The following is a 27,536-nucleotide window of genomic DNA, read 5'->3' on the forward strand; positions in this document are numbered from 1 at the left end:
GTAACCACAGATGAGACTTGAAATTTAGTAAATCTATAGCAGGCTAATTTTAAGTTGGTAATTTTGTATGGCCCACAAATGATATTCTAAATATCCAAATGGCCTTTGGCAGAAAAAAAGGTTCCACAATCCTGCCTTTATGTGATCATCTGTAAACCATGTTGCTTGACAGAAGAAAAGGGAAATCCCATCTGGAACCTACAGAAAGAATGTCTACCTTATGTTTACCTTATGCTAAAAAATCATGAGGCCTGCAAAGAGGCAACATTATATCACTGATAATCAACTATTTTTTAAAACGGGCTTAATTCACTTTATTTTTCTTGTGTAAAAACCCGTGCTGTAGCCACAGCTGAAGCCTGGGTCCTCTGCACATACCCTCTGGTGTGAGTCTTTACAAGATAGTGAATTCCTGATAGGCAGACTTGGTGAACACAATGTCTTTCCAGAGGCTGAGGATCAGATAGCTGTGTGTCTTGGAGATAGCAAAGGTGGCCTTGGTGAAGTTGCCCAGGGTGGCAGTGCAGTCCCTGGCTGGGGTGTGACAGTCCTTAATGCCAGCCATCAGCAGCAGCTTCTTGGGCACAGGGCTGAGATGGTGTCAGTGCCTCTGGGAGCAGCAATGAGGCACCAGCACAGAGCCACAGCATCTGATTACCTTGCAAGGCCCAGTGTGGGGTTTTCTGCTCTTGTTCCCCCAGTAGCCTCTCCTCATGGGCACAATGGAGAGCTTAACAAGGACGATGGCCCTTGGGATGGTATTGGCCACCTCTTTGGAGTACTTGACACCCAAGCCAATATGACTATTGTAGTCCCTGATGGCAAGAAATTCCTTGAACTTGGTCCACTGTCCAGTTTTCGTCTACTTCTACACTGGCATAATCTTGAAAACCTATCCTTGAGGGATGCTCCCAGGAAAATATCGATGATCTCAGACTCCTTGATGGATAGGGAAAAGAGGTAGATCTGCTCCAGGGACTTAATCTTCTTGTCCTTAACCAGGCAGCCCAGTTTGGTGACATGAAGCCACTTCTTTTTTTTTTTTAACTTTTATTTAATAAATATAAATTTCCAAAATACAGTTTATGGATTACAATGGCTTCCCCACCCCATAACTTCCCTCCCACCCGCAACCCTCCCATCTCCCACTCCCTCTCCCATTCCATTCGCATCAAGATTCATTTTCAATTCTCTTTATATACAGAAGATCAATTTAGTATAAATTAAGTAAAGATTTCAACAGTTTGCACCCACACCGAAACACAAAGTGTAAAATACTGTTTGAGTACTAGTTATAGCATTAATTCACATTGTAGAACACATTAAGGACAGAGATCCTACATGAGGAGTAAGTGCACAGTGACTCCTGTTGTTATGAAACCACTTCTTGTCCTTAGTAAGGCTTGCCAATGCAAGCTCCTTGACCTCAGCTCCAGCCCCAACCACAGCTGTAACTGTGGCCTGTGATGCTACTGCCAAAGCCTCCATAGAAGCCACTAAGACCTTCCATTCCAGGGCCTTCAGGCCTTTGTGCTGCACTGGCATCATCCACCATTTGGTGTTCTCTTGGAGAAAAAATGATAAGCAACTATTTAAAGACAGTGAGTCAGATTTGTAGATGATTCAATAGTTGAGATAGCATTTAAAGAATGTAAAATTATGATTGATTTTTTTCTGGAAAATAAATATATGAAAGGATTGAAAATTTCACCAGAAAATTAAAATCTATACAGACATTTAAATGATTTTCCTATTGTATACACAGACAATGCCATGGCTGAGAAAGAACTTCTAAGATCAATCCTATTCATAATAGCTACAAAAAAAAAAAAAAAAAAAAAAACCACCAAATACCTTGGAATAAACTTAACCAAGGTTGTCAAAGATTCTATGATGAGAATTACCAAGCATTAAAGAAAGAAATAGAAGAAGATACAAAAAAATGGAAAAATCTTCCATGTTCATGGATTGGAAGAATCAGTATCATCAAAATGTCCATTCTTCTAAAAGCAGTTTGTAAATTCAATGCGATACCAATCAAAATTCCTAAGAGATTCTTCTCAGATCTAGAAAAAATGATGCTGGAATTCGTATGGAGGCACAGGAGACCTCAAATAGCTAAAGTAATCTTATACAACAAAAACAAAGCTGTAAGCATCACAATACCAGATTTCAAGACATACTACAGGCCGGCGCCATGGCTCAATAGGCTAATCCTCTGCCTTGTGGCGCCGGCACACCGGGTTCTAGTCCCCGTTGGGGCGCCAGATTCTGTCCCGGTTGCCCCTCTTCCAGGCCAGCTCTCTGCTGTGGCCAGGGAGTGCAGTGGAGGATGGCCCAAGTGCTTGGGCCCTGCACCCCATGGGAGACCAGGAGAAGCACCTGGCTCCTGGCTTCGGATCAGCGTGGTGCACCGGCCGCAGCGTGCCGGCCACGGCGGCCATTGGAGGGTGAACCAACGGCAAAAGGAAGACCTTTCTCTCTGTCTCTCTCTCTCACTGTCCACTCTACCTGTCAAAAAAAAAAAAAAAAAAAAAAAAAAGACATACTACAGGGCAGTTATAATCAAAACAGCCTGGTACTGGTACAAAAACAGGTGGACAGACCAATGAAACAGAATAGAAACACCAGAAATCAATCCAAACATCTACAACCAACTTATATTTGATCAAGGAGCTAAGTCTATTCCACATGCAGAAGTGTAAAGCGAGACCCCTACCTTACACCTTACACAAAAATCCATTCAAAGTGGATTAAATACCTAAATCTACAACCTGATACCATCAAATTTTTAGAGAACATCGGAGAAACCCTGCAAGATATTGGCACAGGCAAAGATTTCTTAGAAAAGACCCTAGAGGCACAAGCAGCCAAAGCCAAAATTAACAACTGGGATTACATCAAATTGAGAAGTTTCTGTACAGCAAAAGAAACAGGAAAGTGAAGAGGCAACCAACAGAATGGGAGAAATTATTTATAAACTATGCAATTGATAAAGGATTAATATCCAGAATCTACAAAGAGATCAATAACCTCCACAACAACAAAACAAACAACCCACTTAAAAGATGGGCCAAGGACTTAAAAAGACATTTTTTTTTTTTTTGACATGCAGATTTAGACAGAGAGAGAGAGAGAGAGAGAGAGAGAGGTCTTCCTTCCTTTGGTTTACCCCCCAAATAGCTGGTACGACCCGCACGGCGCGCCGATCCGAAGCCAGGAGCCAGGTGCTTCCTCCTGGTCTCCCATGCGGGTGCAGGGCCCAAGCACTTGGGCCCTCCTCCACTGCCTTCCCGGGCCACAGCAGAGAGCTGGACTGGAAGAGGAGCAACCGGGACAGAATCTGATGCTCCAACCGGGACTAGAACCTGGAGTACCAGTGCCACAGGGGGAGGATTAACCAAGTGAGCCGCGGCGCCGGCCAAAACAGACATTTTTCAAAAGAGAAAATCCAAGTGGCCAACAAACACATGAAAAAGTGTTCAGGATCACTAGCTATCAGGGAAATGCAAATCAAAACCACATGAGATTTCACCAGTTAGAATAGTTTTCATATAGAAATAAATAACAAATTCTGGTGAGGATGTAGGGAAAAAGGTACTCTAATCCACTGTTGGTGGGGATGCAAACTGGTAAAGCCACTATGGAACATAGTTTGGAGATACTCAGAAACATGAATATAGTTCTACCATACAACCCAGCCGTTCCACTCCTGGGAATTTAACCAAGGGAATTTAAATTGGCAAATAAAAGAGCTATCTATACCTCCATGTTTATTGCAGCTCAATTCACAATAGCTAAGACATGGAATCAACCTAAATGTTAGTCAAAGGAAGAAATTATGGGATTTGTACTCCATGGGATACTACACAGTGGTAAAAAGCAACAACAACAAAAAAAGAAATCCAGTCATTTGCAACACAATGGATGAATCTGGAAAACATCATGCTGCCAGCTTAGATTTCCATGCCCATCGGAAGTATCCTTTAAAATGAAAGTCAAGTAGATACATAGAAAAGAAAATAAATAAATTCATCACTATTACTAAGTTTATCATCTTGCATTGAAATAAACACTAAAGGGAATTTCTTAGAGGAAAATGGTTACAGATGAAAACATAGATGTGCAAAAGGAAGTGAAAAACATTAGAAAGAATAAATACATGTCTGAGTATAAATTGATTATATAAAATAATAATCAAGAGGCCAGCATTGTGGCATAGTAGATAAAGCCACCGCTTGACACCAGCATCCCATATGAGTGCCAGTTTGTTTTCTGGCTTTTCCACTTCTGATCCAGCTCCTGCTAATGGCCTGGAAAAAGAAGCAGCAGATGGCCCAAGTGCTTGGGCTCCTGAACCCTCATGGGAGACCTGGTTGAAACTCCTGGCTTCTGGCTTCTGGCTCCTGGCTCCTGGCTCCTGGCTTTGGCCTGGCCCAGCCCTAGCTGTTGCAGCCATTTAGGGAGTGAACCAGTGGTGCTGTGGTGTAGCGGTTAAAGCTGCTGCCTGCAGTGCTGGCATCCCATATGGGTGCCAGTTTGAGTCCTGGCTGCTCCACTTCCAATCCAGCTCACTGCTAATATGCCTGGGAAAGCAGCAGAAGATGGTCCAAGTCCTTAGATGCCTGCACTATGTAGGAGACCCAGAAGAAGCTCCTGGCTCCTGGCTTTGGATCAGCTCAGCGCCAGCCATTGCAGCCATTTGGGGAGTGAACCAGTGGATGGAAGACCACTCTCTCTCTGTCTCTACCTCTCTCTCTGTAATTTTTTCAAATAAATAAAATAAGTCTTTAAAAAAAAAAAGAAGGGGGGGCACTGTGGTATAGCAGATAAGGCTATCACCTATAGTGCCAGCATCCCATATGGTGCCAGTTCGAGTCCCAGCTGCTCCACTTCTGATCTAACTCTCTACCATGGCCTGCGAAAGCAGTAGAAGATGGGCCAAGTACTTAGGCCTCTGCACCCATTTGGAAGACCCAGAAGAAGCTCTTGGCTTCGGACTGGCACAGCTCCGGCCATTGTGGCCATCTGGGGAGTGAATCAGCAGATGGAAGACCTCTCTGTCTCTCTCTCTGCCTCTGCCACTCTGGAACTATGCCTTTCAAATAAATAAATAAATCTTTAGGAAAAAGAAGAAGAAAAATTACTGATGCTTGTTAGAGCATTGATGAATCTTATAAACATATATTAAATGATAGAAACAGGTTATAAAGGGCCAGAAATTATTCAGTTTATATGAAATGCTTAGACTAGGCAAATCCATAGGGACAGAAAGTACTTTCATGGTTACCAGGGGTTGGGGGTTGGAAAAAATAGGGAGTAACTACCAAGAAATACCTGGAGATTTATATATATGATGATTATAATGTTCTGGAATTAGATAATGTTGACCATTGCCCAGCCTTGGGCAATGAAAATCCACTAAATTACTAAATCCACTAAATACTGAAAATCCACTAAATTGTATGTTTTTAAAGGACAAATGGTTTGGTAGGAATTATAATTCAATTAAAAATTTTATTAATCAATTGTATTACTACATACCAGTAAAAAAAAAAAAAAGAGAGAAGCCATGATTTTTAAAATATTATTTACAATAACATAAAGAATATCAGGGGTGAGTATTTGTGGCAGCAGTTAGAACTCTTCTTGAGAAGCCCACATCCCATATCAGAGTGCCTGAGTTTGAATCCTGGCTCTGCTTCTGATCATAGTTTCCTACTAATGTGCACTAAGAGAGGCAGTAGGTGATGGTACAAGTAATTAGGTTTCTGCCACCCACAATTGAGCTGGGTCCTGGCTTAAGTCTGACCCAGCCTTAGCTGTTGTGCACATTTAGGAGTGAAACAGCAGATAGGAGCTCCTATGTCTGCCTTTTTCTGTTTTTATGTCCCTCAAGTAATAACTTTTTTAAAACAAGAACAAATTGGGAAACAGAGGCATGTGGAGGGAAAGCTATTTGAAGACTCAAAGAGAAAGAGAGAAAGAGCTATTCATAAGCCAAGGGGAGATGCCTCAGAAGAAGCCAACTGCTATGGCTTCAATATTTATCCCTTGGACTCGGGCATTTCATCCATAAAATCTTATGTTAATGGTACTAAAAAGATAGAAACTTAATTCGATTATGGTGTTTGAGAGTGGGGCTTTTTAGAGGTGATTAGATTGGATTAGGTTGTCAGGTTAGAGCCCATATGATTGAATACTGATGGCTTTGTAATAGATCACGTAGACACAGATATGTGTGCCCCTTCTTTCTTGCTGTGTGATGCTCTATGCCACCTCAGGGCTCTGCCAGCAGGAAAGTCATTGCCAAATGGAGCTCTTAAACCTTGTACACCATAATCTTGAGCCAAAAATAAACCTCTTTTCCTTATCAAGTTATCCTTCCCCTGGTTTTTGTCATAGAAATGAAAAGTTTTAACAAAAAGTTGACTAATACACCAACCTTGTCAATAACTTTATCTTGGATCTGTAGCCCCCAGAATTGTGAGAAAATAAAATTCCTGTTGTTAAAGTCAATCAATCTATGGCACTTTTATGGCAGTCTCAGCAAATGAATATACTGGTGAAGAACTATTGTACATAATAATACACAAAGAATTCATACAAGAAAAAAATTATTAGGAAAAGGGGCACAAAATTGGATACTTGAAAGTAAAGAATATCCAGAAAGTCAAGAACATATGAAAGGATATTTAACTTCATTAGACATTGGGGGAGTAAAAATTAATCTATAATGAGATACCACTATGCAATCATCAAAAGGGCATAAATGAAAAACACCAAGTATTGATACGAATGTGTAATAGCAATTATTCTCATCACTAATGTGAGTATTGATGGAACCACTTTGGAAAATTATCAATATTCATTAAGCTTAACATGCATATTCTATGATAAAGCAGTTTCCTGGGGCAGTTGTTGTAGCATAGCAGGTAGAGCTGCTGCCTGTGACACTTATGATGCCAGCATCCCATATGGGTGCCAGTTTGTGTCCTAGCTTCTCCACTTCTGATCCAGCTCATTGCTAGTGGCCTGGGAAAAGCATCAGAAGGTGGCCCAAATAGTTGGACCCCTGCCACCTACATGGGGGACCTGGAGGAAGGTCCTGGCAGCTGGCTTTGGGCTCGCTTAGCCCTGGCCATTACAGTCATTTTGAGAGTGAATCAGCAGATAGAAAAATCAATCTCTCTCTATCCATTTATCTCTATCTCCATCTCTAACTCTAACTCTATCTCTATCTCTATCTCTACCCCTCTCCCCACCTCCCCGTGTGTGTGTGTGTGTGTGTGTGTGTGTCCTCTCTCTCTAACTATTTCAAATAAATGAATAAATCTTAAAAAAAAAAAAGCAGTTCCCTTTTTGGGTACATACCAGACAAAAGGGTGCATATATGTTCACCAAAGTACATACTCTGTGGCACTACTATCATATTAGCCCTAAACTAGAAACCAACCAAAACTCATCAGTGGTTTAGTGGGTGAATAAATTGTATTATAATGACCCAATAGAATTCTACAGGGTCTTTTTCTTTTATTTAAAAATTTATTTTTATTTATCTGAAAAACAGAATTACAGCAAGAGAGAGGGGAGAGGGAGAGGGAGAGGGAGAGGGAGAGGGAGAGGGAGAGGGAGAGGGAGAGGGAGAGGGAAAGGGAGAGGGAGGGAGAGAGAGAGAGAGAGTGCTCTTCCATCTGCTGGTTTCTTCCCCAAATGGCTGAAATGGTCAGAGCTGGGCCAGGCCAAAACCAGGAGCTTGAAACTCCATTTGGTCTCCCAGATGGAGATGAAGGGTCCAATTACTTGGACCATCTTCTGTTTTCCCACATTAATTAGCAGGAAGCTGGATTGGAATCAGAGCAATCAGAACTTGAATCCACATTGCCCAGCGCCAGATCAGCCACAGTACCACAATGCCAGCCGCAGCAAACTTTTTCTTTTCTTTTTTTCTTTCTCTCTTCCTTTCCTTTCCTTTCCTTCCTCCCTCCATCCCTCCCTCCCTTCCTCTCTTCCTTCCTTTCTTCCTTTCTTCCTTCACTCCCTCCCTCCCTCCTTTCTTTTTATTTATTTATTTATTCAAAAGTCACAGTTACAGCAAGGGAGTATTAAGTTACAAATTTGTGTTCAGTATGTGAGAATTCATTGTGCCATGCATTTATAAGTAATCTGTCTCTCTCTTTACTCCCTCTCTCTAGAGATAGAGATAGAGATAGAGATAAACTACTGGTTATCTATACAACAAGTTGCTCATGCCCTGAACTAGGATTCTTGATTACTCTCTTTCCCTTAACCCCACATCTGATATATCAGCATATCCTATCATTTTGTCTCCAAAATATATCTTGAAAGTATTACATTGGAAGCCTTCCATAGGTCTCTGTTGAATTAATTTGGAGGAATGTCTACTTAAATGATTGTGTTAATAAGCAAATGAAAAAAAGCATATGAAAATATATTGTAAATCAATAAAGTGCTTTTTAATGTCCCCATTATTGATGCTACACTATTTTTTATTTTGACAGAAGTACTTCTCTTTTTTCTTAAAAAAAATCTCATGGTATATGTATTTGTATATGAAAAAAGAAGAGTTTCTACCTAGATTTTGGTGACCCTCTTCCTCTTAGAACTGACTCCCATATCAAAGAAGTAGACTGTGCTTATCTTTTTATTATTATTTATTTATTTGAAAGAGTTACACAGAGAGAAAAGGAGAGGCAGAGAGAGAAAGAGATCCTCCATGAGCTGGTTCACTCCCCAATTGGCTACAACAGTTGGAGCTGGGCCAATCCGAAGCCAGGAGCCAGGAGCTTCTTCCAGGTCTCCTACGTGGATACAGAGGCCCAAGGAGTTGGGCCATCTTCCACTACTTTCCCAGGCCATAGCAGAGAGCTGCATCAGAAGTGGAGCAACGCCCATATGAGATGCTGACACTGCAGGAAGCAGCTTTACCTGCTATGCTACAATGCTGGCCCCAATTATCTTATTTATACCACATTCTCCTCAAATCTCCATTCTTGTCACTATTTTCCTGACTGCAAAATTATCTGGAACCAGGGTGACCTTATTTCATTTAGTCCCAAATTCAGATTTCCAGAAGGAAGGAAATACTTCAGCTCAAGAAAGACCATTTTGGATTAGGACTGCACTAAAATAATGTGAACTCAGAGCCATCACATGGCTGGATTATGTGCAGGATTATGGATGAGAGTTAAAAAGAGAAGTGAGACTGTGAGAATTGGGATTCCTATGACTTTTCCATTTCCTAGTTCTAGTCTCTCCTAAAGCCTAGCTGCATGGTTACTTTTGGATTCTGTGAGATACCTGTTCATATATTTCGCCTATCCACCACCATTTTTTGTTTACGATAGTTTGAATTGTTTCTGTAACTTGTAGTTGCTGTGAAAGTTAGAATGTCTGCTATACTTTCTACTAGCATGAACCTTCTTATAGGGGCAACAATTCCCCTCATATGCTGCACAACCCTGTGGAAAGCAGACAAATAACTTTTACCAAACACACATATTTTTTGTACCTCTATATAAACACCCATCCCACGTCTTATGAATTTATGTGCGCTTGGATTGAGTAATTTGATTTTTATATGCAAATTCACATATCCCTAAATAACGATACCTTAATCATAACTTAAAGAGATACTTCAAAAATTTATAGAAGTAGAATTCTAAGATAAGTGTATTTTGGTGCAAATATTTCAAAATCCATGCATATGGGAGGTCTTCAAAAAGTTCATGGAAAATGCATATTATGAAAAAGTGCATATACTACTTTTATTTTCTTTCTCAGTAACTGAAACAAAGGACTGTATGTAAAAACAAAAATGTGCACCTTAGTGAACATAAGATAATTGGAAATTCTTTTTTTTTAACTTTTATTTAATGAATATAAATTTCCAGAGTACAGAATATGGATTACAATGGCTTCCCCCCCATAACGTCCCTCCCACCCGCAACCCTCCCCTTTCCCACTCCCTCTCCCCTTCCATTCACATCAAGATTCATTTTCGATTCTCTTTATATACAGAAGATCAGTTTAGCATACATTAAGTAAAGATTTCAACAGTTTGCTCCCACACAGAAACATAAAGTGAAAAATACTGTTTGAGTACTAGTTATAGCATTATATCTCAATGTACAACACACTAAGGACAGAGATCCTACATGAGGAGTAAGTGCACAGTGACTCCTGTTGTTGACTTAACAAATTGACACTCTTGTTTGTGGCCTCAGTAATCACCCTAGGCTCTTGTCATGAGCTGCCAAGGCTATGGAAGCCCCCTGAGTTCACTGACTCTGATCATATTTAGACAAGGCCATGGTCAAAGTGGAAGTTCTCTCCTCCCTTCAGAGAAAGGTACCTCCTTCTTTGATGACCCATTCTTTCCACTGGGATCTCACTCGTGGAGATCTTTCATTTAGGTTCCCCCCCCCCCCAGAGTGTCTTAGCTTTCCATGCCTGAAATACTCTCATGGGCATTTCAGCCAGATCCGCATGCCTTAAGGGCTGATTATGAGGCCAGAGTGCTGTTAGGACATTTGCCATTCTATGGGTCTGCTGTGTATCTCACTTCCCATGTTGGATCATTCTCTCCCTTTTTTATTCTATCAGCTAGTATTTGCAGACACTATTCTTGTTTATGTGATCCCTTTGGTTCTTAGTCCTATCATTATGATCAATTGTGAACAGAAATTGATCACTTGGACTAGTGAGATGGCATTGGTACATGCCACCTCGATGGGATTGAATTCGAATCCCCTGGTATGTTTCTAACTCTACCGTTTGAGGTAAGTCAGCTTGAGCATGTCCCGAATTGCACATCTCTTCCCTCTCTTATTCCCACTCTTATATTTTATAGCGATCACTTTTCAGTTAAGTTTCAGCACTTAAGAAGAATTGTGTATTGATTACAGTATTCAACCAAAAGTATTAAGTAGAACAAACAAACAAAAAAATACTAAGAGGGATAACATATTAAGCTGCTCATCAACAGTCAGGGTGAGGGCTGATCAAGTCACCGTTTCTTATAGTGTTCATTTCACTTTAACAGGTTTCCTTTTTGGTGCTCAGTTAGTTGTCACCTATCAAGGAGAACAAGTGGTATTTGTCTCTTTGGGATTGGCTTATTTCACTCAACATAATGTTTTCCAAATTCCTAACAGGGATCACTTTTCAGTTAAAATTTAAGCACCTAAGAATAATTGTGTGTTAATTACAGAGTTCAACCAATGGTACTAGAACAAAAAAAATACTAAAATGGATAAAGTATTACATTGTACATCAACCGTGAGGACAAGAGCTGATCAAGTCACTGTTTCTCATAGTGTCCATTTCACTTCAACAAGTTTCCCCTTTGGTGCTCAGTTAGTTGTCGCCAATCAGGGAGAACATATGATATTTGTCCCTTTGGGACTGGCTTAATTCACTCAGCATGATGTTTTCCAAATTCCTCCATCTTGTTGCAAATGACTGGGTTTCGTTCTTTTTGACTGCTGTATAGTATTCTATAGAGTACATGTCTCATAATTTCTTTATCCAGTCTACTGTTGATGGGCATTTGGGTTGGTTCCAGGTCTTAGCTATTGTGAATTGAGCTGCAATAAACATTAATGTGCAGACTGCTTTTTTGTTTGCCAATTTCATTTCCTTTGGGTAAATTCCAAGGAGTGGGATGGCTGGGTTGTATGGTAGGGTTATATTCAGGTTTCTGAGGAATCTCCAGACTGACTTCCATAGTGGCTTGACCAGTTTGCACTCCCACCAACAGTGGGTTAGTGTCCCTTTTTCCCCACATCCTCTCCAGCATCTATTGTTGGTAGATTTCTGAATGTGAGCCATTCTAACTGGGGTGAGGTGAAACCTCATTGTGGTTTTGATTTGCATTTCCCTGATTGCTAGTGATCTTGAACATTTTTTCATGTGTCTGTTGGCCATTTGGATTTCCTCTTTTGAAAAATATCTATTGAGGTCCTTGGCCCATCTCTTAAGTGGGTTGTTTGTTTTGATGTTGTGGAGTTTCTTGATTTCTTTGTAGATTCTGGTTATCAACCCTTTATCAGTTGCATAGTTTGCAAATATATTTTCCCATTCTGTCGGTTGTCTCTTCACTCTCCTGACTGTATCTTTTGCAGTACAGAAACTTCTCAATTTGATGCAATCCCAAATGTTAATTTTGGCTTTGACTGCCTGTGCTTCTGGGGTGTTTTCCAAGAAGTCATTGCCGGTACCTATATCTTGCAGGGTTTTTCCAATGCTCTCTAATAATTTGATGGTGTCAGTTCGTAGATTTGTCTTTAATCCATGTTGAGTGTATTTTTGTGTAAGGTGAAAGGTAGGGCTCTTGCTTCATGATTCTGCATGTGAAGCTGAATTGAAAACAGAGCAGTTGGTACTTATCTGGCACTCTGATACAAGATATATGGGATGTGGACATCCCAAGCAGTGACCTAACCCACTGCACTATAATGCCTATCCCTTCCTTCAGTGTGTTTTTTATTTTTTTGGACAGGCAGAGTTAGAGACAGACAGAGAGAAAGGTCTACCTTCCGTTGGTTCACCCCCCAAATGGCTGCTACGGCTGGCGCACTGCGCCGATCCGAAGCCAGGAGCCAGGTGCTTCCTCCTGGTCTCCCATGTGTCCAAGCACTGCACTTCCCGGGCCACAGCAGAGAGCTGGACTGGAAAAGGAGCAACTGGGACAGAACCGGTGCCCCAACAGGGACTAGAACCCGGATTACCGGCTCCACAGGCAGAGGATTAGCCTAGTGAGCCATGGCGCTGGCCATCCCTACAGTGTTTTAAAAACACTCTTTAGTGGTAGTTTCTCGCATATTCACATAGGGTTAAAGTTTCAAGAGAAAAATTTTTGAGAATTTAAATGCATTATTAGAAGTATAGGTTTTCGGGACCGGCACGGTGGTGCAAGTTACTCCTCTGCCTGTGTCCCATATGGGCACGGGTTCTAGTCCCAGCTGTTCCACTTCAGATCCAGCTCTCTGTTATGGCCTGGGAAAGCAGTAGAATATGGCCCAAGTCCTTGGGCCCCTGCACCCACATGGGAGACCTGGAAGAAGCTCCTGGCTTCAAATCAGCCCATCTCCAGCCATTGCAGCCTTTTGAAGAATGAACCAGCGGGTAGAAGACCTTTCTCTCTGTCTCTCCCTCTCACTGTTGGTAACTCTACCTCTAAAATAAATAAAGTCTTAAAAAAAAAGTATAGATTTTGCTTAATTTGAATAAAATTGATTTCTCACTAATAAATTCATTTGTATTTGTTACGACATTCTGAATATGAAAAATTTAATGCACTTGAATGAATACAAAGATAAAACCAGTGCCTGGGCACATTGGAAATGTGTTTCTTTAAGACTAGTCAAAATTTAGTCTTTATACTCTTTGTTGTACATGTACATTAAATTATAAAATCAAGGACTCTATTTCACCAATGTGATCCTGTTTTTGATTAATAAAATAAAAAGGAAATTATCTTAATCATTTAAAAAAGTAAAACCATGAAGCACATAAATCTGTGATTAGCATAAATCAATAACTACAGAAGTCAGAGTAACGTTCTTTTAGAAATACTCATTCCTAGCTTCACAAAGACCAAATTATTTGAATTTACAATTGGAATGTGAGTTTAAGTGTGACAGAGATGCTTGATATTCTCAGGATCTTCTGAGTAATGACCCTTGTTTCAACAGCCTTTATTGACATTATTAAAGTCATTTAAAAGCATTTTTTCAATACATTTTTATCTGATATCATTAATAATAAATTTCTTTAAGTATTTGGAACTAGGGGCTTTAAGAAATGTAATATAATAAGTGACAAAACTATGAAATTATATTGATCTTAGATTCTGATAGTGATAAAGTATTAGAATTGCGAACTTTAGAATATACCTAAAAATACAACTTAGGTTAATTTTTCTCTGAAAATCTTACTTTTCTAAGTATCAATCTCTGTAGGCTTGTGTTTGTTAATAAGACAAATTCAAACAATTTTCAGGATGTATAGGGAGGGATTAGGGAAGCACTTCTAATTACAAAAATATAGGAAGAAGTTTTTGTAACATTTAAGTAATATCCATATGCTAGTATTCTAAACAAACTTGTTTACAGGTCTCATTCCTCACAAGAGCTGCCAACTATACCGTAAAATTGGGGAAGCTCTCAGAAGCTTGTTAAGACTTCCAGATCTTGGTTAGTTTCCAATATTGGGAACAAATGTATGTATGTAGTCATTATACACCATCTTGTGGTAATGTTTAGAAATGCATCCTTTCAGAAATCATTGGATTAAGAATAAAGACAAATAAATGGAAACATCTCACTCATTCATTCCCTTCATAGATACCTCCTTCCTTGAGCTCTTCACCCTCCTCCTGATGTTATTGAGGAATGTCCTACAGCTGTCATCCTAGAGCTCCATACCAGTTATTGCAAAAACAATTTGAAATGCATTTCCTGCTAGTAATCTCATTCCACTAAATAATAGTTCCTTTTTTAAATAAATTAAATGAAGCCTTTGGGGAAAACTGAAGCAGCTGGTATAACAAGGGAATCAGAATGGTTGAGAGATCAGACTCTGGAATTAGACTACCTGAACTAGAATCAAATTTGCTAGTTATTAACAGTACAGCCTTGACCACGTCATTAACCTCTGTGTGAATTCATTTTCTCACATGTGAAATGGAGATACAATAGTCATACTTCATAGGCAGATAACTAAGGATGATCAGACATTTGAGGACAATGTGGAACATGTGAAAGTCCAAAATAAGTGCATGAAAGAGCAATAGGATACTTTAGAAATGTAATGAAACAATGTAAAACTTTAATTAGTAATCTCATAGAAATTAAAAATTAAATTGCAACCATAAAATGGAATAGAATACCATAAAAAAGTCAGAGCAAGCACAGGGAAGTAAAAATTGATTAAGAGGAACCAGGATTGTGGCCTAGCAGGTAAAGTTGGCTGCCTGCTACAACTGCATCCCATATGAGTACCAGTTTGTGTCCTGGCTTCTCCACTTCTAACCCCACTCCCTGATATTGGCCTGGGAAAAGAAGTGGAAGATGGCCCAAGATGAAGCTTCTGGTTCCAGACTTGGGCCTGGCCCAGAGCAGACTGTTGTGGCCACCTAGGGAGTGAACTAGTGTCTCTCTGTCTCTCCTCTCTGTAACTCTTTCCAAATTAAAAAACAAACAAACAAACAAAACAACAACAAAAACTAGAGGGGCTGGCGCTGTGGCATGTTGGTGAAGCCACTGCCTGTGGTGCTGACATCCCATAATTGTTGTCAGTTCTAGACCTGGCTGCTCCACTTCTAATCCAGCCCTCTGTTGTAGCCTGGGAAAGCAGTGGAGGATGGCCCAAGTCCTTGGGCCCCTATATCCACGGAGGAGACACAAGAAAGGCTCCTGGCTTTGGATGGGCCCAGCTCCGGCCATTGTGGCCAATTGGGGAGTGAACCATTGGATGGAAGACCTCTCTCTCTCTCTCTCTCTCTCTCTCTCTCTCTCTCTCTCTCTGCCTCTCCTCAGTCTGTAACTCTGACTTTCAAATAAATAAATAAATCTTTAACAAAAAAAAAAAACTAAAGGATTAGAATATAAAGTTAGTATAATTTAAATGAAAGCAAAAAAGAAAACAGAATATAAGAGACAAAGGGAGAAGTCTAGGAGTCTAATATTTAATAGAGACAACAAACAAAAAAGAAATAAGAAAATTTTCTAGACCTGATGTGCGATATAAATTAACAGCTTAGTGCTAGTTAGGCTGAATGAGAGAAGGTCCATAAACTGCATAATTGTAACATTCCATCAGAGATGGAATATCATGTTTCTGGGGAACAAAAATCAAAGTTGCAGTAGTCCTTTTATCAGCAACATTGGTTACTAGAGGACAATGGATTTAAAATTCCAGGGAAAAATTATTTTTAACCTCTATTCTATACCCAGTGAAATTCTGGATTAAATGTGAAAGTATAATATACCTTAATACATTCAAAGATTCAGAAAATTTAATTCTCATAGTCAATACTTAGGCAGTTGCTTGAGGATGGGCAACAGAAAAAGAGGGAATTAATCAAGAAAGAAAAAAAATCAATCCGATATAGTAGCTTAATCTCAGGAGTTTAATGAAAGACAGCTCTAGGATGACAGCTGTAGGACATTCCTCAATAACAGCAGGAGGAAAGTGAAGATCTTAAGGAAGGAGGTATCTATGAAGGGAATGAATAAGTGAGGTGTTTATATTTTTTTTTGTCTTTATTCTTGAAACAGTGGAGTTGGGTCAGTCATTTGGCCAGCAGGTAAGACACTATGTGGAACCCCCACATCCCTATCAGAGTGCCTGATTTGAATCCTCACTCCTCACTTCCAATCCAGCCTCCTACTGATGCATACCCTGGGAGGTACCAGAATATGGTTCAAATAATTGGGTCCTTGCCACATTCATGGGAAACCTGGATTGAGTTCCAGGCTATTGTGGGCATTTGGGAAGTAAACCAGCAGATTGAATATCTCTGCCTCTTTCTGTCTCTCTCTCTCTCTCTCTCTCTCTCTGTGTGTGTGTGTGTGTGTGTGTGTCTTTGTCTTTCAAATAAAATGAAAAAATTAAAATTAAAAAATACTAGACTTAAAGATAAAAATTAGGTAGATATTGCTAGATGACAAGGAAGACAAAACTTTAAGGAAAGCAATATGCTGTTCAAAAAACAAAAGCACTCTGCTTGATTCTGTATTTAAAATATTTTTGCTTTTTTCACATCTCTCAAATAATTCCATCTTATCCAGCTCTACTATCACCACCCCCTCAAGACAGTTACTGTTGTTCTCTTATCTAGATTTCCATCCTAGCCTCTTAACTTGTTTTCTTGCATCCATTCTTGCCTATCTCAAATCTCTTTTCTATATTACACTCCATAGGGTGATTTTTTTTTCAGAATGCAAATCTGATTATGCCTTCTCTTTGTTTAAGTACTGAAGTTACTTCCTATAGCATTTAGAATCTAAATCATTAACATGCCCTACAAAGTTCCATATGGTCACATAGTCAAGTCCCCGTACACAGCAGTGCAATGGCAGCTGCTAAGAAACCCAAATGGATTTAGACAGTTTAATACTTACATAGACAGCAAAGCAAGATCAGGTTGGCATCAACTTTTCACACCCCACAGAGTTACGCTGAATTAAAGGGGCCAGATGACAGTATGAGCAGTGAGTTGCTTTGTTTTTGAGGAATGAACTCTAGGCTTCCGCTAGACAGTTTTATAGCCTTCAGCTATATTTGAAAGGGACAAAATTCCATGTCTTTGGGATAATGAAGGCAATGAGCAACTGCCCCATGGCAACCTTATCCAAGATAGGGAGCCTCTTGCAAGCTAAGGAGTCAGATGAGAAATGGCCTTTGATAGTTCCTCACAAGACTGTCCATTTTTCCATGTTATGAGGAGGCTCATAGGACATTGTGCCAACAGTTGAGTCTTACCAAGGCCTATATGGAGACATGCAATTGTCAGGGTGCCATGATGGAGCTGTTCTATAAACAGAGGCTGCCTTTTCTGTAATTGCAATCTCATCTTAGGCATTCTCTCTTACTTGCTGAGTATCAGTCACACTGAGCTTCTTTCAATTTCTCCAGTGTGCTGTGCTTCCCTTTGTCATAAAGCTTCAGCATATATATACACGTTATCCCGTCTGCCTAAAACACTTTCTCCTACCTCTTTGCTTTTTTTTTTTTTTTTTTAAGATTTTTAAGATTTATTTACTGAAGAGGTAGAGTTTCACAGAGAGAGAGAGAGAGAGAGACAGAGGGGTCTTCCATCTGCTGGTTCACTCCCCAAATGGCCACAACGGCTGGAGCCAAGCCAAACCAAAGCCAGGAGCCAGGAGCTTTTTCCAGGTCTCCCTCTCAGGGGCCTAAATACTTGGGCCATCTTCTACTGCTTTCCCAGGCCATAACAGAGACCTGGATCAGAAGAGGGGCAGCCAGGACACAAACTGGGGCATATGTGAGATGCTGGCATCGCAGGCAGAGGCTTAGCCTACTATGCCACAGCACTGGCCCCCTCTTTGCCTTTCTAACTTGCATTCTTTTTCAGTCTTCTGCCCAACCCTCCTGACCAGGACAATCCCACTGTTACCGCAAGGTACAGTGTACCTCTCCTTCATAGCATTTAGAACAATTCTAACTTTATATTAGTTGTATCATCTTGAGGTAATGTGATAGTAAATATGATACATTAATATGTTAGTTTATCACTTGATTTACAAATGCTTTTATATACTTAATTTCATTTTATCTGTGAGGTAAACAGAACAAATATTATTTTTAATTCTGTTTTTTTTTGTTGATTAGTTTTCAGATGAAAGCCCATATAAAAATCTTTTTTTTAACTTTTATTTAGTAAATATAAATTTCCAAAGTACAGTTTATGGATTACAATAACTTCCCTCCCACTCGCACCCCTCCCATCTCCTGCTCCCTCTCCCATTCCATTCACATCAAGATTAATTTTCAATTATCTTTATATACAGAAGATCGATTTAGTCTATATTAAGTAAAGATTTCATCAGTTTGCACCCACAAAAATCTTTATTATGCCTTGTACTTTACTACTGTGTTTTTCCTGTGAATATATTAAATAAAAAACAGCACAAAGTAAGTGAGAGCCACAAAGCAAATGGCATATGGACCCAAAGGAAAGAGAAATCACTTCATATAAGTGATCACAATCAATCTCTTTAAAAAAAAAAAGTGCTGTTTGAGTTGCTTTGAAAATTAATAGACTTCTCATAGACAAGTAGGTGAAAGTCTCCCAAGGTAGTAGCAAAGACACAGTCACAGAAAGGCATGGGATTATTTGAAGAATGACAGCTGAATATGTTTTTGATGGATTTGTGCTTATTATGGGTGCTAGAAAAGAGAGTCTAGAATTAGATTATGCAGGACCTCGAATATGGAATTAATTTTGCTGGCGGTAGGAAATAGCTAACATTTCTAAGTTGGGAAATAATCTAAGTATATTCAAAGCCTTTCAGCCAGAGACACTAGGAAAGCACCTTTATTTCAAGAAAGTTGGATTTATTTATTATAGCAAATGAGAGTGCATCAACAGAACAAGGGATCATCGTAGAGAGTTGAGAGGAGCTTATTATAGAATTTCAGCTTTTTCTGACTGATTCTCTCTGTAGAGTTTAGGGAAAGCAGAGTTCAATTTTAGAAAGTGTGCTCTCATAAAGTGAAGTGGGATATTTTTATACATTTTATTTGGGAGTGGGAAGATTTAAAAACTAGCACTCATCTGTGTTAGCCAGAAGAGGGGGATATTTCTTTATTTTTGTGGCTCTTGAGTATTGTCCCTAGTTTCAGAAATAACTGCATGGTAGTCTTGTCTCTGCTACTGTTATCACAGAGCGGCCTTGTCTGAGCATTATTTATATCCTCAAAAAAATATTTGTTTATATTCAACTGGGAACACTGGTTTAGCTAACTTCCAACTGCCAGGGACTTTTTTGTTACTTTTATCAGCACCCAATACTTTGATCTGCTCAGCCCTCAAAGTAACCAGACTATTGCCTTGTAAGCTCAGCAGTCTCATGCATTTACTCCAGGCTACCACACAAATATTATCCATTGTCTAGAAGTGCTGTGACTTGAGAAGGCTGATTGAAGAATGGCACTGCAAACTGAGCAAAAAAAGGCTTGGTCATTTACTCCAACATTTCTTGTTCACAGAAAATCTATGCTCCAGCAAAAATAAGCTGATTTTGGTTCCTATAATCTTTGGTTTGCTGCCTTTTTTTTTTTTGGACAGGCAGAGTGGACAGTGTGAGAGAGAGAGAGACAGAGAGAGAAAGGTCTTCCTTTACTGTTGGTTCACCCTCCAATGGCCGCTGCGGCCGGCGCACCGTGCTGATCCGAAGCCAGGAGCCAGTTGCTTCTCCTAGTCTCCCATTCGGGTGCATGGCCCAAGGACCTGGGCCATCCTCCACTGCCTTCCCGGGCCACAGCAGAGAGCTGGACTGGAAGAGGGGCAACCGGGACAGAATCCGGCGCCCCAACCAGGACTAGAACCTGGTGTGCCGGTGCCGCAGGCGGAGGATTAGCCTATTGAGCTGCGGCGCCCGCCTGGTTTGCTGCCTTTGAGTATTAATGTCCTCTACCTGAAATATCTTCTTCTGATTCCTCCTTAAATCCAGAGCCTACCTGTCCTTCTGGACCAATTCAAATCTCTCCTTTCTTTACTGTTTCTACCAAGAGCTAAAACAAATATATAAAAACAAAACAAAAAAAAACTATTTAAAATATAATAAAAGAAATATATATTTGAGTGTATTAATTTTAGCTGAGGATAGTCAAGCTGGGAGAAATCTTTCTGTGATTTCATGAGCAAATTTCTTATTTCCCTAAAGCATTTATTTCTAATATCTATTAAATATGTTTGATGTCCTATTTACTAACTGTTGTCAGTTGTGTCATCAAAGTATCATGAAATTTGCTTCTTTCAGGGTTCTCAGGCTTAAGTATAAAACAAAGAAAGGTTTTAAAACTCCACTCTTGTCCTTACCCCATTCAGGGCAGAAGTTATTAATATTCTTTGTATTTAGCTCTATTTAAACCAGAGAGGTTGAGAGAAGTTTATAGGAGGCTAGATTTTTCTTACAAAAAGCTGGGGATGGGGCTAATAGTGAGACAGGGGCTGTTACCAGAAATATCTTTCAAAAATTACATGGGCTGAGGCCGGCACTGTGGCATAGCAGGTAAAGTCCACAGCCTGCAGTGCCGGCATCCCATATGGGTGCCGGTTCAAGTCCCGGCTGCACCACTTCTGATTCAGCTCTCTGCTATGGCCTAGGAAAACAGTAGAAGATGGCCCAAGTCTTTGGGCCCCTGCATCCATGTGATAGACTAGGAAGAAGCTTCAAGTTCCTGGCTTCAGATTAGCCCAGCTCTGGCCATGGCAGCCATTTAGGGAATGAACCAGCAGATAGAAGACCCCTCTGTCTGTCTGTCTGTCTCTCTCTGCCTCAGTAACTCCGCCTCTAAATAAATACATCTTTTAAAAAAAATTACATGGGCTAACAGTTGAGGAAGTATGAACATCATAATCTTTTTGTACTAAAAGAAAAGAGACTGGAAAAAATTATATTAAATTTATAATAATAAAGTAATAAATGAGTTTGTTTTTCTTAATTTAGGAATGACTACTTGCAAAAAACCTGGGAACCGAGAATGTAATCATCCTTGTAAAAATAAACAAACATGTGGACATGACTGCTGTGAGTTTCATTAAACAAGTTTATTTCAGGCATTAGAAACTGAAGGATCTTTCATGAATAGTAATGACATCCTAATTATCTATGCATGATACTTATATCGTACAACTTATAGCTGTCAAAGAATTTTTCTTTTTTGGACAGCATTTTAAAAAATAAATATTAGATTTGAAAATTTGAAGAAATTTGGCTTTATATGAACAGTACCTGAATTTCAACCTGAAGAATCTAAAATTTCTTTTCATAGGTAAAACTGGAGTTGCACAGAAATCAGAAATTAGAGACTCACCAATTTCTTCATATTTATCTGATTTAAGAAACAGGAATGCCTGTTCATCTCTTCCTCCAGTTAAACGACTCAAGGTTAATTTTGATAACATTTATTCCTGTGTTCTGTATTTAGTTATATATCAATATTATTTGTTCTGGATACCAATTAGGTAGATACCTAATGTATACTTTGGAACTAATTACTTGTGGGATTGACTACGAAAATTACCATTATTTTATTTAATTTTTTTTTGACAGGCTGAGTGAACAGTGAGAGAGACAGAGAGAAAGGTCTTCCTTTGCAGTTGGTTCACCCTCCAATGGCTGCCATGGCTGCTGCGGCCAGTGCATCGCGCTGATGCGAAGCCAGGAGCCAGGTGCTTCTCCTGGTCTCCCATGCAGGTGCAGGGCTCAAGGATTTGGGCCAACCTCCACTGCACTCCCGGGCCACAGCAGAGAGCTGGCCTGGAAGAGGGGCAACCGGGACAGAATCTGGCTCCCCAACCGGGACTAGAACCTGGTGTGCTGGCGCCGCAAGGCGGAGGATTAGCCTATTGAGCCACGGCGCCAGCTTTGGAAAATTACCATTATTGAAAATCAGTACTTAAATCTGCTTTTGATACATATTTATTCTGCCCATTCCTCATCAGCCCTTTTTTCTCCCCTTATTCCAAGAAGGGAGAAAAGGGGGAAATATTCAGGAACTGAATCTGGGCATTCTTGTCCTTTCCTGACTCCATCTGGCTTGGACTGGGCTGGAAAGTCTGAAGCTGATTTTGATTCCTTTTTTTTTTTTTTTTTTTTTTTTTTTTTTGACAGGTAGAGTTAGAGAGAGAGAGATATAGAGAGAGAGGTCTTCCTTCCATTGGTTCACTCCCCAAATGGCCAGGAGCCAGGTGCTTCTTCCTGGTCTCCCGTGCGGGTGCAGGAGCCCAAACACTTGGTCCATCCTCCACTGCCCTCCCAGGCACAGCAGAGAGCTGGACTGGAAGAGGAGCAACCGGAACTAGAACCTGGCGCCTATATGGGATGCCAGCACCGCAGGCGGAGGATTAACCAAGTGAGCCACGGCGCCGGCCCCTGATTTTGATTCTTGCACCTATTTTTATACTGAACAAGTGATGAAGGAATGAGGGTTTTACTGCTTGGTAGGCTAAGTCAAAGGCAGACTTATCTTAAACCTGTCATCATAACCCAGAAAATCCCTTTTCTAAGAATTTTTAAAATTAATTTATTTATTTGAAAGTCAGAGTTACACAGAGAGAGGAGAGGCAGAGTGTGTGTGTGGGGGGGTCTTCCATCCAATGGTTCACTCCCCAATTGGCCGCAATGGCTGGAGCTGTGCCAATCCAAAGCCAGGAGTCAGGAGCTTTTTCCGGGCCTCCCACACGGGTGCAGGACCCCAAGGATTTGGGCCATCCTCTACTGCTTTCCCAGGCCACAGCAGGGAGCTGAATCGGAAGTGGAGCAGCCGGGCCTCGAACCGGAGCTCATTTGGGATGCTGATGCTTCAGGCCAGGGCGTTAACCTGCTGTGCCAGAGCACCAGCCCTCTAAGACTTTTTTAAGAGTGAAAATTCTGAGTCATAAAGCTAAAACAAGGGAATGTTGGGAAACAGAGAGAGGCATGAGGTTTGAAATGGTCACCACCTTCTGAATGTTTTAGTAGCATAAGTTTCTTTTTCTACTTTCTTTCCTTCTTTTCTTCCTTCCCTGCCTCTTTACTTCTTCCTTTCCTTTCTGCTTCTCTTCCCCCTCTCCTTCCCTCTTTCCTTTTTTCCCCCTATTATTCCTTCTTTCCATATTCAGTGAGCACCAAGAATATGTCAGGGTGCTAAAATATAGTGATGAGTAAGAGTTTTATTTCTAATCCTCGTAGAATAAATTATTTTTTTATTTTTTTATTTTTATTTTTTTTGACAGGCAGAGTGGACAGTGAGAGAGAGAGACAGAGAGAAAGGTCTTCCTTTGCCGTTGGTTCACCCCCCAATGGCCACTGCGGCCGGCGCGTTGCGGCTGGCGCGCTGCGGCCGGCGAACCGTGCTGATCCGAAGCCAGGAGCCAGGTGCTTCTCCTGGTCTCCCATGCGGGTGCAGGGCCCAAGGACTTGGGCCATCCTCCACTGCACTCCCAGGCCACAGCAGAGAGCTGGCCTGGAAGAGGGGCAACCAGGACAGAATCCGGTGCCCCGACCGGGACTAGAACCTGGTGTGCCGGCGCTGCAAGGCAGAGGATTAGCCTATTGAGCCACGGCGCCGGCCCAGAATAAATAATTGAATTAAGAATACAAAAAAGTAAACAGGCCTTTTCAATATAGTGTGATATATGAGTCTGTGACAGAAATATAAGATACTTGAGTTCAGATAGAAAGTGTACTCAATTCAAATTTAGTGGGCTAAGGAAGGATTCCTAATTGAGAATTGAGAACTGCACGATAAGTCAAATATGGAAGGGTAGAGTATCAAAATGGTGATGGGAAAAGGTAGAAAAATATTCCAGACATAAACAATATACAGAGTTTCTGGGACAGGAGACAGATAAAGATCTTTAAAGGAACTGAAATAATACATTATGTTTTGAGTTCAATTATAAGTAGAAAAGTATAGACAGACGAAGCTGAAGAGGTAAGTAGGAGCTAGATCATGCAGACCCTTTTGCTATTTCAGGGATTTATACTTTATCCTGAAAGTATTGGGAAGCCACTGAAGGGCTTTAATCAGTGAATGATCAGAATTGTGTTTCATAAAGTTCACTCTGGCTGCGGTGTAGAGAAGGGATTAGGGGATGATAGAATAGAAACACAGGGACTCATTAGGTGATTTTTTTGCAATAATCTGAGCAAAATGATGGCCTAGAGTAGGAGAGCCAGTAGCAAGGGAAAGAAGTGGCTGGGTTTAAAATATTTTTCAGGGTAGACTCAACTACCTTGGTCCCTCATTGATTGTGAGGAGTGACATTAAAGGTGTAGTCAAATTGATGCCCAGCTTTCTGGCTTGAGGAATGGGAAGAAAAGTTGGACTTTACTAGGTTAGTAACTCTAGAGAAAAAGCAAATTTGGGGAAGCAGACTTAGGATAAATTCAGTTCCATAAATTCTGAATTTAGAGACTTGCAAATGTCTACGTAAAGATATCCTGTAGACAGTTGGATATAACTGTGAAAATCAGTAGAGCAGCTGAGCTAGAAATACAGTTTTGAGAGTCATTCACATGAAGAGAAGTCCTGGGAGTACACAGATTTTTCATTGAGAGTATATAGAATGTAAAAAGAAGAAGGCCTAGTAAAGAAGCATGAAGAATGCCTACATTTAAGAAAGAGATTGATTGGAGAACTCCCCTCAGTTTCTCCTAATTCATTGATTTCTGAACTTTATAAACTAGCAAGGATTTTGTTCTTGGTATGTTTGGTCTTCATATGAAATTGATAGTTGAACTTGTATTTTTTTCATTAATAGATTCAGATGAATAAACCTCAAAGCGTGAGCCTTACAGAGTTTGGTTTTACTCCAAAACCTTCCCTACCCAGTATATCAAGGTACAAATATAATGTTAATGTCTAAGATAAAATATTCATCTTGAAGTCTTTGTTCTATCAGATACCTGCTTTTCAGGGTAACGTGGTCACTATTTATACGCAGAAAATCACAGTAATCATTTATTTCTGTAATGAAGCAATGATACTAGAATTTCATGATCTTTCATACCTAAGATTTATTTAGAACTGTATGGTTATAGAATACATTAACATTCATTGAATCATCTACAGGTAGCTCTCATCAAATCATCTCTTTCCTAGGAAATCTATCTTGTACACAACTCCCTCAGGTTCTCTCTTCTTTCTAAGCTAAGTGACAGTAGTATATTTACTATACTTTAAAAAGGGAAATCTTGTTAGCGTACAAAGTCTAACCTTTCTATTAAGATGCTCATTCTATATTAAAAACACCTCAGATTTATAAAATATGGTATAATTTAAAAATCACACCTTTGTTGACAACTAGCTCATAAAATAAAGTATTTTCATCTCATTTTACAGATGAGAAAGCTGAAGCTCATATTCCATATTAGTAAGCAGAAGGTCCTAGACGGTAACTGAGCATTCCTTTCCTGTGTCATGATGCCTAGAAGACTACAGTATATGAATAATTTCCCATCCTGACAAGGGCATTCTATAGGCAGAGAGGACATCTAATATTTTGTAACAACCATTACAGAGTGGGAACTAAGCACTCAGAATACCTGATACCGCATGACTTCTAGAGATCTCAGCTTTTGTTATCTAATTAAAAACATTAGCATTAGATTTTTAAAGACTATACACAGATAGCAGATATCTACTGGGAGCATGTAAGGAGACTGAGTATTGGTCACTTCCCAAGCTTGGTACAGTTTATCATGGAAGTATTGAGTGGAGAAGCCACATTTTAAAAAATTTATATGAATAAGCTAGATTTGTTTTCTTATTTCCTTTTAACATGTTTATTATTTTATTTATCTTTATAAAGGTTGGAATATTCAAATATACCTGAATTGCCTCTAATGGAACAATGGGATCAGCATAAAATCTGTGGAAAAATCCAGCAGGAGCCATCAGAATATCAAGACAAAGGTAAGGTAAATTATCATTGCTATTGACTTGAGAGGGAATATGACTTATCATTACTTCAGGTTGACAGGTAAGGTTTTTGAAAAACCAACATCTGAAATTATTATGATTATTAACAACATTTTTCTCTAGGATTAGTGAACCAGTTTCAAACTCTTGATTTTGTTATTTCAGATGGTATTGTCTTATAGATTTTACAGTGGGGTAAGGAGAAGTTTCACTATGTTCCTAAATATATATATATATATATATATATATATATATATATATATGAAATACATGAAACTTGTATAATTTAAATAAAATTTAAAAATAAAAAACTTCTATATAGTGTTAGCTATTTTAATGAAAGATAATATGAGAAAAAACTAAGAAAAATAAGGAATCCTTGGTCCAACAGAGTGTAAAAATGCTGAATTATTACTTACATATGTCCTTAGAATTATTTTAAATTATTTACAGAATTAGTATAATTGTACAAAATAGCTGTGTGACCTTCAGCAAATTATTCAGCTTCTTTGGACCTTAGTCTTACCTTCAAAGTGAATAGATTGAAATTGGTGACCTTTAGTATCTCTCCAATGCTTAAACCTATGATTGTTAAGATTTCTATAATGAGACTGTAACGTAGGTTTGGGGATATAGCTGATGTGCAATCTTGATTTGCTTTTTGTTTGTACCTGTCACATGAGACTATTAATTCTTTAACACTGTGCCTGGTCATTCATTACTCTAGATCCTGTCATTAGTAGCATAATTCCCTGAATCATGCTATTAATAGCCAGTCTTTTTTAGTGTGTGAGAAATAATCCTGGCCAGTGAGCTGTCTGCTCAAATGGCTCTACATAAATGCAAATGAAATAGTAAGCTTAGGGTTTTCTGAAAGTAATTTTCTGTGTTTGCCATTGGCTTCTTCTATTGCCACTCTTTTCTTCATGCTGTCATTTATCTTCATTTAGTCATAATTTACAATCTAAAGAGGGCAAGGGCTGGAGTAGCTATCACCTCTTGTGACACCATGGCAGCCATTGGGCCCCATATGAGATTAATGAAAACCTCCTAATCTCACCTGAAGAATTTGAGAATTTATCCAATTTGTTCAAAGCCTGAATGTCATTAAAATATGGATATTGTTATAAAATTGTAAAACCTTTTATTTTTATCTGCCTTCCACTTCTTATTCCCTCCTTATACTACTGCTCTATTCCCTGCCTTTCTTTATGACAGTTTATCTTTCCATTTGCTTACTTTTTATAGTGTATGAGTATTTACATAATTTTCCTTTTATTTCTTTCTCTTTTTTAAAATATTTATTTATTCGAAAGGCACAGTTACATAGAGAGAGGAGAGGTGGGGGGGGT

At 39.6% G+C, this 27,536-nt stretch overlaps 1 protein-coding gene and 1 pseudogene across 9 annotated transcripts in view; one reads left to right on the forward strand and one right to left on the reverse strand.

Moving 5' to 3' along the window:
* The window catches only part of HFM1 (helicase for meiosis 1), a 137,510-nt gene that overhangs the window by 76,479 nt on the left and 33,495 nt on the right, over positions 1-27,536 (forward strand). For all 9 annotated transcript variants that reach the window (XM_051857507.2, XM_070078056.1, XM_070078054.1 and 6 more), the window contains 4 exons: positions 21,225-21,305; positions 21,550-21,665; positions 25,025-25,104; positions 26,075-26,178. In XM_051857507.2, coding sequence (XP_051713467.2) covers positions 21,225-21,305; positions 21,550-21,665; positions 25,025-25,104; positions 26,075-26,178 — 381 coding nt within the window. The remainder of the gene's footprint in view (positions 1-21,224; positions 21,306-21,549; positions 21,666-25,024; positions 25,105-26,074; positions 26,179-27,536) is intronic.
* LOC138850305 (small ribosomal subunit protein uS5 pseudogene) lies at positions 219-1,545 on the reverse strand (annotated as a pseudogene).

Source organism: Oryctolagus cuniculus, chromosome 7 (assembly GCF_964237555.1).
Source record: "Oryctolagus cuniculus chromosome 7, mOryCun1.1, whole genome shotgun sequence".
Taxonomy (NCBI): Eukaryota; Metazoa; Chordata; class Mammalia; order Lagomorpha; family Leporidae; genus Oryctolagus; species Oryctolagus cuniculus.